At 37.8% G+C, this 17,805-nt stretch overlaps 1 protein-coding gene across 2 annotated transcripts in view; it reads right to left on the minus strand.

Moving 5' to 3' along the window:
* Nucleotides 1-17,805, minus strand: part of LOC107557582 (ras-specific guanine nucleotide-releasing factor RalGPS1-like) — a 149,793-nt gene that overhangs the window by 26,013 nt on the left and 105,975 nt on the right. For both annotated transcript variants that reach the window (XM_016241057.1, XM_016241058.1), the window contains 2 exons: nt 3,424-3,561; nt 3,204-3,297 (listed from right to left, as the gene is read on the minus strand). In XM_016241057.1, the coding sequence (XP_016096543.1) occupies nt 3,204-3,297; nt 3,424-3,561 (232 nt within the window). The remainder of the gene's footprint in view (nt 1-3,203; nt 3,298-3,423; nt 3,562-17,805) is intronic.

The raw sequence follows: 17,805 nt of genomic DNA on the forward strand, positions 1-17,805 counted from the left end.
TATATATATATATATATATTTTTTTTTTTATCCTAATTTTAAATGATGAATACAAACTTGAAAAAATATATTTTTCTTTTGTTTTCACAAATATTATAATATTATCCTTTTAAATGACAAATAAAACAATACATATATTTTCAGAAAGATGTAAAAAACATGATTTAAATATAAACTAATATATGCAAATATTATCCTTTTAAATGACAAATAAAACAATACATATATTTTCAGAAAGATGTAAAAAACATGATTTAAAATGAAAAATATAAACTGGTATAAATACATATTACAATAATACAGATTTATATAATATAATATATATATATATTTTAAAAAATATGCTGAAAATGCAAAACCTAATTTTAAATGACAAATAAAAGTTAAATAGTTTTTTTCGAAAATGTAAAATCTAACTTTAAATGAAAAAATATAAATGTATATAAAATGCTGACAAGTAAAAAATGACTAGGTTAGCAGGAAAAAAAATCCTTATTGTTGAGCCTTGAGTACCTCTCTCTCTCTCTCTCTCTTTCTCTCTCTCTTTTTTTTGTATTTTGGTTACGTATCACCATTTTAAGCCATTTTAAAACTGTTTCTCTCCAAACCTGTGTATAAGACATGTGATGTGTGATGGATGTATTCCCTGGGACTGCATACTTGAAACTGAAGAACTCTGATTAAAAAGACATTTACTGATCGTCCATCGTCAGCACAGAATCCACTCCAAATTCAGCGAAGTGAGTGAAGCCAAGAAAATAATCATTTCAGACGAGCTAAATGAAAGAGTGATGCTGGGAAGTGTTTATGTCTGAGTCGTTACGGATGAACAGCCACAGGAAACTTCTCAGACAGGTACAAAAAGAGCCATGAAACATGAGGTTATTGTTTCAAACCTCTGCTAAAGCTGACTTACCAGTTGATGAAGGATATTTCAATTTCATAAACAACACAAGATAATATTTCGTAAGTTTGTGCTAATATGATTGCTTCAACAGAATAATGCTTTTCAGCACGGGTGATATCAGGATACTGGACTCATTATCACGTTTCCTCTCCCATGGCTAATGTACTTCTGATACAGTGTGTGCCAGTAATTACAGGCTCTTCAGCACTGAGACGACTGTCCCACAGCAGAAGCATTTAAATCCAGCATAATCACAGGCTCTTTTAACTCGCTCGGATGAATCGCTAATTCACAAATTCACTTCACAGCTGTTCATGATGGTATGAGGTGGAGAGGAGAACTTCAGAAGTTCACATTAAAACAAAGAGAGATCTGCTGCATTCCTTAAAGCTTCAGGTTGAAGATCTGGTATGCGTCACTACTGATTACAAACTGCTAAAACGCTGGTCACCCCTCTACTTAAAGAGACAGCTCATCCAGAAATGAAAATTCAGTCATCATTACCTCAACCTGATGCCATTCCAAACCTGTTTGATTAACTTTCTTCTGCGAAAACACAAAATAAGATATTTTGAAGAATGTTTCAACTGTTTTTGTGGTTTTGGACCCCACAGATTTTCATTGCACAGGCAAAGAAATAGCACCGACCTGAAATAACCTTCAAAATAATGTCTTGACTTTCATTGAATGGCCACAAAAAAGCACATGCATTTTTCAAAATATCTTTGGTGTTTTGCAGAAGCAAAAAAACAAACAAAAACATTTCGTTTGAAATATCCCTTTAACCCTGTTCTATGGAAGGCTTGTTTCCACAATCAGATATGAAAGAGAATAAAAAATGGAATAGAAAAGGTAATTGTGACTTTTTACACAGAAGAAAATTCAGAATTGCGAGATATAAACAACAAGAAATAAGAATTGTAAATAAGAATTGTTACTTTTTCTTGCAATTCCAAGTTTACATCTTGAATTCTGTTTTTTTTTGCCACAGAATAAAAAATTAAAAAAGGCCACTGCAAGTTTAAATCTCAAAATTGTGTTTTTATCTTGCAAATTTCAGATTTTTTTCTCAGAATTGTGATTTGTCCAAATGATGAGATATAAATGCAGAATTGTGAGAAAAAAGCCATAAAAAGTTGCAAATACCTTTAAACCAGGGGCATTACGGTCATTCTGACTCTTACGCCCCATTCACACGGGGCGTCAGCGTTAACGCTTGATGGAGGGCGTTTCTGAAGCTTGGTGCTGACGCGACCGTCATAGTGACAACAGCCAATCACATTAGTCTTCTGGTGTTGCATGAATGCGATTGGCTAGCGCTAGGGTATTTGCATAAGGCGATCTGATTGGCTGACGCCTGCGTTGGCGCTTAAAAATGTGAAAAATTTTCAACTTCTGCCGCGAGCAACGGACCTAACGCGACGCGACGGACCCACAATTCATTTCGACAACGCTTGACGTCACTCCGTTCAAAGTAAACGAGAGGCATTGATGCTGATGCCCCGTGTGAATGGGGCGTAACCAACCAGACTGCGAGGTTCTGCCCAATATATGATTATAACCAATAACAGAATTAAAAACAAAACTTTGCTAAAAAATAATGCAATTACTGCAATTTAAACAACAATACTGGCAAAGAATTGCTAGATGCAGTTTTACATTTAAGTAAGTAAATAAATAAATAAATAAATATTATGGGTGTATTTACAAATAAGACACAATTTATATTTCACCACCATCAAGTGTATTATATGGTTTGGAACAACTGCATATAAGGATTTATTTCTCATCTGATTGCTGGTTCCACCATGTGTTTGGACACAGTCAACCTAAACCCTGCTGAGCTTAAGCAATGTTGCTCGAACTCACAGAACACCCAGTGATTTTAATAAAAACACATTACATTTGTGTAAAACACTATTTAATGGCACAATCAAAATGTCTAAAGGTGGTTACAGTTTCACCACATTTATGTGATGACTTTGCTGCTCACTGTGCCGACCTCCCAAAAAATCTAATCACGCTGTTGTTTGCCTATAAAAGCAGCGACCTGTGAATTCCCAGTGTCAAATGCCTAGGAATATCAGCCGTCATACCGCCACCAGAAAAACACAAATGCAATCATATGCCATTTCCGGGTTGCTAAGCCTTAAATCATCCAAGCAACGGGTCGCCCTCGCTTCGGGCCTCTGCCGGTGCCATGCGTCCTGCTGAAGTCATCATGCTGTTTGAAGCAGGAGCTCCGCACCGTATTTAAATACAGTCCCTTTGCATTTTACCTTTGAGACCTTCTTACTTGAAATTGTCGTCTTCCACGAACTTCTGAAGCTCCTCGATGTAGCGAACAGACATCAAGTACTTCTGCACATGCGGGAGGGTCACGAGGTGATCTGTTGAGGAGGATGTCGAGGGTCAGACGTGTGCATGTATATACAGTATACACGTGGATCTGAAATCTCCCTACAGATGACACGACTAAATATCCTGCGAAGCTGACTGAGAGCTAATGAACTGACCGTATGTGCAGGACATCTGGAGGTCAGAGATCACCCGCAGGATGTTGTTCATCTGATTGGTTCTCTGCTCGGTCTCAATGATGCTGTCAGACGCAGGATAGGCCGAGTCGATGTAAATCATGTCCAGCAGGTAGATCCCTGTGAATGAGAAATGGAAGAGAGACGGACTGTAAGCATTAATGTTATTTATGGATTCACTGATATGGACATTTAGGTTTACATGATAATAATTATAATAATAATTGCAATATATATATACGTGACCCTGGACCACAAAACCAGTCAGAAGGGTCAATTTTTTGAAATTGAGATTTATACATCTTATTTATTTATACAAGCTGAATAAATAAGCTTTCCATTGATGTATGGTTTGTTAGGATCGGACAATATTTGGCAGAGATACAACTATTTGAAAATCTGGAATCTGAGGGTGCAAAAAAAAAATCTAAATATTGAAAAACAAAATCGCCTTTAAAGTTGTCCAAATGAAGTTCTTAGCAATGTATATTACTAATCAAAAATTAAGTTTTGATATATTTACGGTAGGAAATTTACAAAATATCTTTTTTTTATATATATATATATATATACACATTTGAAATGATTTAAATAAATTAATTTACATAAAATAAATAGATTTAACAATTTGTTTGAAATTAATGAATTGAATGTATTTAAATAAATGAATAAATCCATTTATTTAAATAATTTATTTGAAATTATTTAATTTAATCTACCGTATATAATTTCAATGAATGTGTTTCAGTACTCAGAGCACTACTACATGTTGATATCTGTACAGACATCTGATAATACAGCAGAACTACTCTATTAACTTGCGATAAATTATTCTAAGTCCTATAAAGAGATTGAGATAAAGCACCTCCACACACAGTAATGGTGTATTACCTCAGTCAAGCTGTGATACACATGATACGTACTGATTAACAACATCCAGATATGTACTGCAGGAACAAGTGGACACTATTGGCCTTAATTGATCCCAGAATGCATCTTGATTTAGAGGCGAGGCAGAAATTACTCATCTGCATGGCATTTACAATTAGATCTTTTCTAATCTTCTATTTGATTTCTGCAGTTTGGTCAAAGAGTAAAAGTATCTGATGAGACAAGAATCGCACATGTGAAGATCTGAGGCAGTCATGCTTGGGTCGTAAATAACATGACCCAAGTGTATCTTCATATCAGGGTGTTTGTGATGAAGACATACTACTACAGTACACTACATGTTCATACTCCTGCAGTATACATGTACGGCACACACACTTCAGTATGAATTGAACACACTGGTCTCTTAAAGAAACACTCCAAACAAAAAAATTAAAATCTGTCGTCATGTACTGACCCTTCATGTTGTTTCAAACCTGTATGACTTTTTTTCTTGTGTGAAACACAAAATGAGATCTTAGACAAATTCTGAGCTGGATGCATATCAACCCCCAAAAAAGCAACATAAAAACAGTTTGGAAAAACGCATCATGCACCATCTACTTTTTGTTGCATGCAAACGAGCATCTCAAACATATAGGAGCCCATTTCTGACACATGAGAAAAAAAATTAAATCTTGTAAATCATTATTACATTGAAAAAATGTTGTAGAAACAATTTCACTCTGAACTGCTAGTAAATTTCACAAATTATAATTACAAAGAAACATCAAGTAACACAATGAATTAAACTATTTTTTTAAGTAGAAAACTGAAATAGTATTTTCTTGTAAAATGTACTCCAATAACGGTTTTATTCACTACTTTGATAAAACATTATTTTTTACAGTGTATGACAAAAATAGTTGAAATTAGTGATAAATATGAGATTAACGTAGAAATTATTAAATAAAAAGCTATAAATAAGACATAAAAAGTCATTATTATGGCATTATTTTTTAAGTGGAAATTTTTATAATTATGATATACTAATATACTAACCCTAATTTATGTCATAATTATGACTTTTCATCTGATAATTTAAACTTTTTATGTCATAATTGTCTTTTTAATCTCCTAATTTCGATTATTTAAATTTCTTAATTTCCTAATTTCTATTTATTTAATAATTTTTACTCGTGTCAATTTCAAATGGCCATAATGACTTTTTGTCTCATAATTCTTTGCTTTTTACGTAACAATTAAGACTGTTTAATCTCCTAATTTTGATTATTTTCATAATTTCAACGTTTTCATCTCCTAAACTTTATTTATTTCATAATTTTGAATTATGTCAATTTCAACAGTCATAATTATGACTTTTAGTATTTCATAATTGCAACTCTTTATCTCATAATTATGATCTACAAAAGCATGTTTTTAGGACATTCTGTCTATAGTATCTACAGTAATTCTATGTTTTCATGGAAAATAACACAGGACATGTACAGTAGGGTGAGTAAATAACGATAAAATGTTAATTTTTGTTTGAATTACTCCTTTAACTAGATTAACTTCTATGATGAACTAAAACTATTAAACCCCGAAAGACAAACTACCGAGAGTTAATGAGAAGCACTGCAGTGACTGCAGAAGTTCAGCTGTGGAAAGAATCAAAAATTGGTTTCCACCCGAACAGCTGTGGTCTCTGGAGAGTGAGAGCAGATGTTTGAGGCATCACAAAGCATGTGGCAGGAGATGGCATGGCCTCCTGCAAACCATTAGATGTGTTTCAGTAATGCACACACACACAGGGTCGAGACCCTGCTCCGCAGTGGTGTTTCTTATGCCAGCGTACACAGCTTTGTTCAGATAAAAAGGAACCAACCAACGAACCAGCCAACAAAACAACCAATGAACCAACTGACCAACGAATGAACCAAAGAACCAACCAGCCAATAAACCAACCAAGAAATGAACCAAAGAACCAAACAACGAATGCACCAACAAATGAACCAAAGAACCAACCAACCAACAAATGAACCAAAGAACCAATCAACGGACCAACCAACAAATGAACCAAAGAACCAACCAACAAATGAACCAATGAACCAACCAGCCAACAAACTAATGAACTAACCAACCAACCAAAGAACAATCTAATGAACCAATGAACGAATTAACCAACCACGAACAAACCAACCAACCTACCTACAAATCTATCTAGATTATACCTAAATATATCTAATTATATATATTTTAGATGACTAATTTTCTCAGTTATCAGGAGTCGCAAAGCTTAATTTTGGACCTGCATTTGTGAATAACCTTTATGTAAATATTATGACTAGGAACAGTAAGGAGTTTTCTTTGGACATTCTTAGATAAGATTAAACATAAGGAAAGTTTATCTTCTCTACTGATTCACGCAAAAGGGAAAAAGTGGCTGGTATTCTAGCAAATAAATGTTTCAATGAAAACCACATGGCTGGATTCATACTGAGAGAGGAAGTCCTCACAATCTAATAAAAGCATAAATCAGACTAATGTATAAAACAAGGCAAAAATCCTGCTCGTAACTGTGTAGTCAAATGGTGGTGCCCTGCTAGTGATTAGAAGAGCATTATTTGAACAAATGTCCGGGAGGGTTCGTTTAATACGTCAGCTTATTTATGGTGCTCTGGATAAACTGCTCCAGGCTGCTTGTCCTCACCAAAACAGATGGAGATGTTCATCTAAATAATCATGTGTTTTTGTGCTGTAAACAAAACACATATTTAAATAAATGTCCCATAGCAGCGGCACAGCATGACGGATTCTATTAAATCATGTGTTCATTTGAGCCAGAGACCATGAGAGGTGATGTGTTACCATGAATAAAATTATAATCACAGACATAAACAACAGTCACATTAGCCAGAGTAAAGACATACCTTTAATGAATGATTAAAAGATAGACAGACAGACAGACAGACAGACAGATAGACAGATAGATAGATAGAGCCACATTTTATTTATAATGTCTGCTTTAAGTGAAGCAGATATTTTAAGCTAGTCCAAATACAGCAATAATACATCAGAAACTTAATTGAAGAAGATCAGCTGTGAACACAACATCTCCACACATCCAGTTCAGTCACACACAGTGCTGTACGACGAGCCTTGACACAATCTGACTCACTCTATGGCTTCATCCACATGATGACATCAGCACTCAACGCGACAATCAACATCTCTGCCATTGTATTACCAGAGTCAGTCTGTTTCCAAGCACAAAGTCATGAAAATCTTGCAACACAGTTTCCTATTTCCTTTTTCTTTCAGGGTGTTATCAGCAGGTTTCGTGAGATTCACCTGAATGCTTGAGCTAAATATAAAGACGGAAACTCAGTTTGACAGCATCGGATGAAGGTCGTGGGAAGGTATAGACATGTTGCACAAGCGATTACAATCATCACAACATCAAATTGGAGTTTACTGCTTGCATTCTGCCTGGGGTGTGTGTTTTGTTTAAGGTCATCTTTTGTTTTTCCAGGAAAACCTGATGAAGGACTCACTGATGAGATGTTCAGACTAAACAGGATCAGGGTAAAGCTCTCCTGTGCCCTTAAAAGGCAGCAGTGTGGCATCTTACATAACAGTGTCTCAAAGCACATAGTGAAAACCTGACGGATCGAACAGTACATCATCGTTCCTTCCTTCTATTGCAACATTCACCTTGGACAGCACAGCTCTGCTTCATGTGTTGTTCTTGTTACACAATCAGAGATGCTTTCCCAAAGAGAATGTGAAACGTGCTGAAGCAAAGTTCACAAAGTTGTGATTTGCTTCCAAGGCTGATCGTCCAACACAAACCAGGTCTTTGCACATGCAACAAGCTCTGGTTTTGTTTCTCAGCTGTGAGAAACTGTCTTTTGTCTGATGTGTTTTATAGCTACACGTCTGCACAAGTTACGATCTTTATGACAATTAATCATCAGCAAAAATTCAGTCCTTCAAACCAACACTGAAAACCACTGAAATACACTGATCACTGATAGAAAAGGTTTTGATGATCTATATGCACTGAAGCATCTTTAAACATGAACATTAGCACAGGAAACGCAGTATGGAAGAGCTGGACAAAACTGCTGCCAGGCAATGAGCTCATACACACAAACCAGTGTCACTAACTGAAAATAGCAACACTACTAACTTACTCAAAATGAAATATTTAAATATATATATATATACACTGAACAAAATTATAAATGCAACACTTTTGTTTTTGCCCCCATTTTTCATGAGCTGAACTCAAAGATCTAAGACTTTTCTATGTACACAAAAGGCCCATTTCTCTCAAATATTGTTCACAAATCTGTCTAAATCTATGTTAGTGAGCACTACTCCTTTGCCGAGATAATCCATCCACCTCACAGGTGTGGCATATCAAGATGCTGATTAGACAGCATGATTATTGCACAGGTGTGCCTTAGGCTGGCCACAATAAAAGGCCACTCTAAAATGTGCAGTTTTATCACACAGCACAATGCCACAGATGTCACAAGTTTTGATGGAGCGTGCAATTGGCATGCTGACTGCAGGAATGTCCACCAGAGCTGTTGCCCGTGAGTTGAATGTTCATTTCTCTGCGTGTTCCAGTTCTTGCCAATATCCAGCAACTTCGCACAGTCATTGAAGAGGAGTGGACCAACATTCCACAGGCCACAATCAACAACCTGATCATCTCGATGCGAAGGAGATGTGTTGCACTGCGTGAGGCAAATGGTGGTCACACCAGATACTGACTGGTTTTCGGACCCCCCCAATACAGTAAAACTGCACATTTTTAGAGTGGCCTTTTATTGTGGCCAGCCTAAGGCACACCTGTGCAATAATCATGCTGTCTAATCAGCATCTTGATATGCCACACCTGTGAGGTGGATGGATTATCTCGGCAAAGGAGAAGTGCTCACTAACACAGATTTAGACAGATTTGTGAACAATATTTGAGAGAAATAGGCCTTTTGTGTACATAGAAAAAGTCTTTGAGTTCAGCTCATGAAAAATGGGGTCAAAAACAAAAGTGTTGCGTTTATAATTTTGTTCAGTGTATATACATAAATATTTTTTAATAATATAGTAATCCTCATTGTACTGTACTAGATAAATACTGCTCTGAGTGTAAACATGAAATATACACCTTTAGGGCTATAGGTTTCCCAATGACAAATTAAAATAATTAAAAAATAAAAAATATAAAAATAAAACATTTACTAAAAATATATATTTTATTTTATTTACCTGCATTATTACAATTAGCCGATATCAGTCACATGAATCTGTGCCATTAAATTACTAATATATATTTTTACTGAAATATTATGTTTGAATTTATATTACATTTTAGACAATAAAACTTAACATTTAATATTTTATGTCAAAGAGGTTCAGCTGACAAAACAATTTTGTGAATCCCTGCTTTTGTAAAAAAATTTTTTTTTTAATATTTAAAAATGTAAAAAATATATTTTTATACAATAATCCTCATTGTACTGTACCACATAAATATTTATCTGATTATAAAATGTGAAACATATACCTTTAAGGCAGGGTTTCACAAACTAAATTGGGAAATAAGCTGTCAATAAAATAAATATTAGTGAAGTAAGTTTAACTACGCTCAACTCAGAGGACTGTAAGAGACTGTTGTGTTTTCACGGAAACATGGCTCAACAACAGCATTCCGGACTGCACTATTCATCTCGATCAGCTGACATGCTATCGAGCAGACAGAGTTCTCGTCGAGGGAGGTAAGACCCGCGGCGGAGGGCTTTGTGTTTACATCAATGATGCGTGGTGCCGTGATGCTGTTGTGGTCTGCAAACACTGCTCACCCCTGGTGGAGTTTATGATTATTAAGTGCCGGCCGTTCTATCTACCGAGGGAATATACAGCCATACTGCTCGTTGCTGTATACATCCCTCCCAGCTCCAACAACAGCAACAGGAGCGAGGCACTAAATGAACTGTACCAGCACATCAGTGAGCAGCAGACAGCCCACCCTGATGCTTTTCTCATCTTGGCTGGGGATTTCAACCACGCAGACTTAAAGAGTGTGTTCCCAAAAATACACCAACACATAGACTTCCCAACACGGGGAAACAACACTCTGGACTTTGTTTACACCACACAGAGAGGAGCTTACAAGGCCCTCCCCCTCCCCCACCTCGGTGCCTCAGACCACATCACTGTCATGCTAATGCCTGCATACAGACCACTCGTTAAAGTCACCAAACCAGTTCATAAACAGATACAAGTGTGGCCGGAAGGGTCGTCAGAGGCTCTTCAAGACTGTTTTAACACCACTGACTGGAATATGTTTAAGCAGGCTGCCACACACAATAACACCACAGACCTCCAGGAGTACTCAGAGACTGTCACTGCCTACATCACCAAGTGCATTGATGATGTAACAGTCACAAAGACCATCACTGTCCGGGCCAACCAGAAGCCATGGCTAACAGGGGAGGTCTACGGACTCCTGAAGACGCGGAACGCTGCCTTCAGAGCTGGAGATGAGTTGGGCTTGAAGACAGCTAGGGCCAACCTTTCCCGCGGCATCAGGAAGGCAAAAAGTCAGTACTCCAGGAGGATAGCCCATCGTTTCAGTGACAGCAGAGACACTCGAAGCCTGTGGCAGGGGATACAGACCATTACGGACTACAAGCCCCCACCACGTACCTGTGACAGCACCATCTCCCTGCTGAACGACTTCTTCGCTCGCTTTGAGGCACAAAACAGCACCACTGCACAGAAGACTCCACCTCCTCCCGGCGACCAGGTGATGACGCTGTCCCCGGACAGCGTGAGGAGATCCCTCAGCAGGATCAACGCACACAAAGCTCCGGGTGTGTACTGAGAGACTGCAGTGGAACTCACCGATGTCTTCACAGACATTTTCAACATCTCGCTAATTCAGGCTGTTGTCCCCACATGCTTCAAAGCTACCACCATCATTCCAGTCCCGAAGAAGTCGTCTCCATCCTGCTTCAATGACTACCGTCCAATTGCACTTACCCCCATCCTCATGAAGTGCTTTGAACGGCTAGTCATGCACCACATCAAGTCTGCCCTCCCCCCCTCCTTGGACCCCTTCCAGTTTGCATATCGGTTCAAACTCTCGACCGATGACGCCATCGCCACTACCCTCCACTCAGCACTCACACACCTGGACAAAAAAGACACATACGTCAGAATGCTGTTCATAGACTTCAGTTCAGCATTCAACACCCCCCCCTCCCCTCTTTTGCCCCACGCACCACTGAACTCTGACCCTCTGACGGACACTCCCACTCCCCCCTCCCAAATACACACACACTGTCACTTTAATCAGTCTGAATAAGCTCTTTTGCACTACAAATCATTTTTTTGCACTACAATCGTTATATCTGCACAGTTGTTTACTTTACTGGTTTGCACTCTATCTGCCATATGCCTAGTGCTTTATATATATATTTTTACATTACCTTATTTGTATATTTGTATAGTTGTATTTTGTATTTAATCTGTATTTATGTTATGCACCAAGGGTCTGAGAGTAACGCAATTTCAATTCTCTGTGTGTATGTGCTGTACATGTGGAAGAATTGACAATAAAGCAGACTTGACTTGACAAGAAAATGCTATTTCATTCTATTTCACATTTAATTCAATGTGTTACTTACTGTTTCTTTGAAATTTACCAGCAATTTCTGAGTGAATATTGCTTGAAAGTAAATCCAAATGTCACAGTGTAGTAACTTTGTACCTCATTTACCTATAAAGGGCACATATTATAATACACACCTTTTAGGGATAAATTACATACAATGTTTTTCTTTTGAGGGCACTGCCACAAAAAGGTACAATCTGTTCATTTTGAACCCTGTTTTAGAAGGAACAGTACCTTTTAAAACACTGAATCACACAGTTTTAGATGAGAGCACGTATGAAGAAATCCTGTATTCAATAGCTTCAGAAATGCACATAAACTCCAACTGAGGCTTTTGGAAAATACCTGCAGTGAATCAGACAAATGCTTCACTGCAATCTAAGCAAAAGTGGACAGAAGGGATGTCATGTTATTCTCTGGCCAATTATCTTTAAGTGAGCCAATTTTATGGCCAATTTTAAAGCATGAGCTCTTTCAGAACACATTATCTTCATGTGCAATTATCAGCTCCGTCTCATATCACATGCCAAGACAGAGTCCCTGCGAACATCCCGATGAGGACAGAGAGAGAACGATGAGGAGACATGCTTGGACTGCAGAGGATATGATGTAGTGGTTTGTTTTGAGGCTGTGCATCTCCATGTAAACACTCAAAATCTTTTCAGATGAGTCACAAAACACATTTCTTCGACTGAATGGATCGAGAGGAACCATATTGTTCTTGTTAGAATTACTTTTCACTATGAACTTGACAAATAAACACTGTAGAGGTTTTCAGACAGAGTTACTCCCTTTTATGGATTTATGGATTATGGACTAATTGCTAAGTTGTTCTAAGCTTTCTTAGAATGTTGATATGTGGTTGCTAGGCACTCCCCCCCCCTCCACTCACCATCATGGACAGCACTGTAACAACAGTGGAGTCATTCAAGTTCCTGGGCACCACCATCTCAGGACTTTAAGTGGGAGTTCCACATAGACTCTGTTGTCAAGAAGGGCCAGCAGAGGCTGGACTTCTGTCACTAGCTTACTAAGTTCAACCTGCCACAGGAGCTGCTGATACAGTTCTACTCTGCAGTTATTGAATCAGTCCTCTGCACTTCTATAACTGCCTGGTTCAGCTCAGCTACCAAAACAGACGTTAGAAGATTGCAGCGGATAGTCCGGACTGCTGGGCGAATCACTGGCACAACCCTACCCACTCTCCAAGAACTGCACTCATCCAGAGTGAGGAAAAGAGCTGGACCCCTCACACCCAGCCCACTCTGAACTGTTGCCGTCTGGTCGGCGCTACAGAGCACTGAGCACCAGAACAGCCAGGCATAAGAACAGTTTCTTCCCTCAGGCAATCCATCTCATGAACAGTTCACTTGACAATAAATGTGTAAAACACAACACTACTTATATATTTATTTAAAGGGGTCATCAGATGCCCATTTTCCACAAGTTGATTTGATTCTTTAGGGTCTTAATGAAAAGTCTGTAACATAGTTTGGTTAAAATTTCTCAATGGTAGTGTAAAAAACTCCTTTTTTACCCTTTCAAAAACAGCTCTTTTCAGAGCAAGCCGTTTTGTAGCATTTTCCTTTAAATGTTAATGAGCTCTGCTGACCCCGCCCCTCTCTTCCGAGCTACTCTCTGAGGGACTGTTTACTTTAGCCGCATTCATTGTGAAACTTGCTAATTAGCACATTATTAGGAAAGGCGATTTGCAAAGATTCATTAAAAAACCTTATACTCACTTCTTCTGTAGATGAAGCTGGATCACGAATGATTCACGCGAACATAGACGCATTTATGTAGATCGGGAGTGCATTCTCTTCAAAAACAAATGTAATCCACTGCGTCTTCAGCGGCTCAGATGTCGGGAGTAAATGACGACTGCTATGTTCATTATTACATCCAACAACAGAACACCTCAATCGCTTAGGAGTCATTCTTGTCTACATCTGCTCCGGCGGTGAAACAATGGCGGCTGATGACAGCTCACTCAGGGCGGGTCTAAGGTAAGACACCAGTCCAGTCTGTGCTGAAACACTACTGTCAATCAAACTATTGTGGGAGGAGCCTGTTTTTGTGACATCACACAGACAGGCATCTGAGATCGGCTCGATTTGATAAAGGGGGAAAGATTTTAGTAGATTAAAAAACAAACCACTGGGTGGATTTGTATCATTAAAGGGTGGTTGTGTACACACACTGCCAACACACATTTCAGTTCAAACAACTTGTAAAAGTGCATGTAGCATCCTATGACCCCTTTAACACACATACCTCTTTTTACATTTCCTTGCATTTGTACATAACACACCTGTACATCTATTTTCTACTTTGTATTTTGTGTATTTAATTCTTTTTTTTGTATATTGTCATTTTCTATTTACTTATCCGATTTTTATTAATTTTTTTTATCTGTGTCTTGTCTTGTCACTGTAATCTGTTAGTGCTGTGGAAGCTTCTGTCACCAAAACAAATTCCTCATGTGTAAACATACCTGACTATAAAGCTCTTTCTGATTCTGATTAACCTCAATTATGTTAAGATTTACTGATTTACTTCACTTTGACCTCAAGCACCGCGACACCACCAGTGATCTTACCCACAGATAATGACCTCATGTGTTTACATCAAGAAACCACACCGGATCAAGAGTATGAGGCTGTTTCTCCACACTCAAGCATCTGAATGACCTCTGAAGCAGCTCATTACGCTGCCGCTGGTTTTCACATCACCACTAAAACATAATAAATAAACAAACTTTCCAAGCAGGGGCAGCGTGGCTTGGCAACCCCCATCCTATAATCATAAATCAATCCAATAAAGGTGCCGGCCCAGGACTGGACACGGCTCCCCTGCTGCAGATAAACAGACACAAACTCTGAGCCAAGAGGACTGAGCTCTGCCAAACGTTCATTCCAGACCACAACATTTACCTGACAGTCAGAGGAAAACTGATTGACGGAAAAGAGAAAATGAGAGAACAGAGGGTGATGAGTAAAACAGATAATGGACAGAGTCACGTGTATGTTCGGTCAAGCACACACTCCATTTCACATCTTTGATGTGATATTCACTCAAATATGAACAATCTATTATTATTTATGATCACATGTGTCATAAAAGAACATTAATAAGCAGAACAGAGAATTAAATTTGAGAGCTGTGGCACAGAAGATCTGCAGTCAACAGCAACTTAGATTTCAGTCTGTTATGAAAGGTTTTGGAAAAACTGCATTATTTTAGGTGTGGATATATAAATGCATATATAATTTTATACACTGAAAAGTATTTTTGTCTTGTCTTTTAAAATATCTAAATATCCTTAAAATAACAAATACTACTACAGAAGCAAAGCATACGATATTAAAGGGTTAGTTCACCCAAAAATGAAAATTAGGCTGTGTTTTACTCACCCCCGAGGCATCCTAGGTGTATATGACTTCTTTCTTCTTTCAGACGAATCCAGTCGGAGTTATATTAAAAATTGTCCTGGCTATCATGAGGCCTCACTGATTTGAGCTAATGCATTTGAGTGAATATTGCCAAAATCATCCACAAATGATGGAATTGCAAACATTGAATTCAAGATGTGGTGATAATATAGCATATTGAGATATTTACAAGCAATTTTTAAAAGGCCAGTCATTTTTGACTGGGAACACCAAATTAGGTAAAGGATTTTCAGGGTTAATTGCTCAGTGTTTCTGCTCATTTAAACGTTCACGCTGACTAATTTATACTAGGGCTGCACGATAAATCAAAATGGAATCGAGATCGCGATTCGACAGAAGCTGCGATTTGTCATGCGTATCTTTCAGTGAAGCACAGTTCTGTGATCAGCAGTAAATCTCCATCCAAAGGCCAGAGGGTGCTCTCGCGCTGAAACTCCAAATACACCTCGCAGAAGAAACCCCGGAAATGGCTATCGCTGCAGCTGAATAAACAGAAGATTCAACTGCTTTCATTGATTCAACGTGACTAATAAACACACGAATACGGCAATATACGGTTTATCTGCGTTCTTATTATTATAATTTTCATTAAAATAAAGTATATTTATAATGCAATGCCTTTATCACTGCTTAAATACTATGAAATATGTTGCATGCCTTATCTATTGCTGCTTTCACTATGGCTATAAAGATAACGCAAAATAATATTCAAACTCACATTAGACACTTTTAACATTGAATAAAGCACATAATCATTACCTGAGATTATCACTTTCATATTTTGTATGTTGTTCCTAATAATAAAAACCGTTCCTAAAATAGAATCCCATGTCGCTTATTGTCATGTGTCACTGTCGCGGGTGGTTAGGACAAAAACTACAAGGAAAAGATACTTTTTATTGCGTCGTGTCTGGTTGGGACACACGGTGTTACAGTTTGATCCCCCCAAAAAAAATCTAAGCATAAAAATATTAATACTGACAAATCTAATAATTGAATCTGCAATTAGTGAAAGTGGACAGAAGAGATCCAGTCTGGGAATGAGCAGGAACAGTTGATTTGAATAGCAGATCAACAGATTTTTGTTTGTTCATTTGTTTTTAATATTCAACAGGCAAGGTTCTTCTGTATCGAAATGCAAAAATGTTCATAATTGTTTGAATAAAACAGACTACTGGGGGAAAATTTTGAATATTCATCTTGTGACTATCTTGTGATTATTTTAACAAAAGCAACAATAATATAATAATTGTAATAATAATATATATATAGGTCAGTGGCCCTTGGCTTGGTATTGTTGTCAAAATTCGGCCCTCTGCAAAAACTAATTGAGGAACCCTGCTCTAGAGGAACTGAAGGAAGTCAACATCTTGAGAAAGAACTAAAAAAAATTCCTTCATCAGTACTGTAAGGGCTCTTAAATATGAATTACTGGGACAATAAAAGGTGGATTATATAACTGTCATCATTAATACTGTAACTAAAGAACTTGCTTAAAAAAAACTAAAAACACCACAATGACTACTTTATGCATTGCAAAAGCTGGCGTAATTCTCAGTCATTTCACAGTTTAGCCACGCAGCTGCGAGCGCTATCATCCCAAAACTATTTAGTCTAAATACGACCGCTACACCGCAACGAAACATCATGTTCACAGCATACAAACTTCATTAACGCTAATCCGTATAACGTTCCATGCAGTCATTCCTCCGCTGGGAAAAAATGTGTTAATGACAGGCCACGTAAACTCGGCTCTGCAGGCCGTTCCAAAAGATCGGATTCTAATTGTTGTACATTTGTGCTTGATTTTTATAACCATCCACAGATCAGCGCTCAGTGCTTCCAGCTGGACGTCCCACACGCGGGTAAGGTAGATCTGACCGTGTGTTTATAGCGGTTAGTCTGGAGGGAAGGACAACTCGTGAGACTGAAGTGGGAATTGTGTAACATCAGCTGACAGCTGTCGGGATTTGTGGCCGGCAGCTTTGGGCCTGTAAGAATGCAGCTCATCACACTTAATTCAATATGACAATCAGAAAAACTAAAAGATTCACCCAGAGCAACAGCCAACACAAGCTAAGCTACATGTACAGATACTCACTTTATACTATCGATTAGCTGGCGTACTGCAATACACTGACAGAAAACAAGAGGACTCAATTTGGCATACTGGATTCAAATACTTTTAGTTTTCAGTAGTCTAAACCAGTGTTTCTCAACCGGGGTGCCGTCTGTCGAGAGCAGGGGTGCCGTGTAAAAAAAATCTTTTTTTAATATTTTTAAATTGCTAAAATGTTCAAAAAAGCATTTATTATATAATATCCATTTCTGATGTCGCCAATAATTAGA

Source organism: Sinocyclocheilus grahami, unplaced genomic scaffold, assembly GCF_001515645.1.
Source record: "Sinocyclocheilus grahami isolate Dianchi unplaced genomic scaffold, SAMN03320097.WGS_v1.1 scaffold609.1, whole genome shotgun sequence".
Taxonomy (NCBI): domain Eukaryota; kingdom Metazoa; phylum Chordata; class Actinopteri; order Cypriniformes; family Cyprinidae; genus Sinocyclocheilus; species Sinocyclocheilus grahami.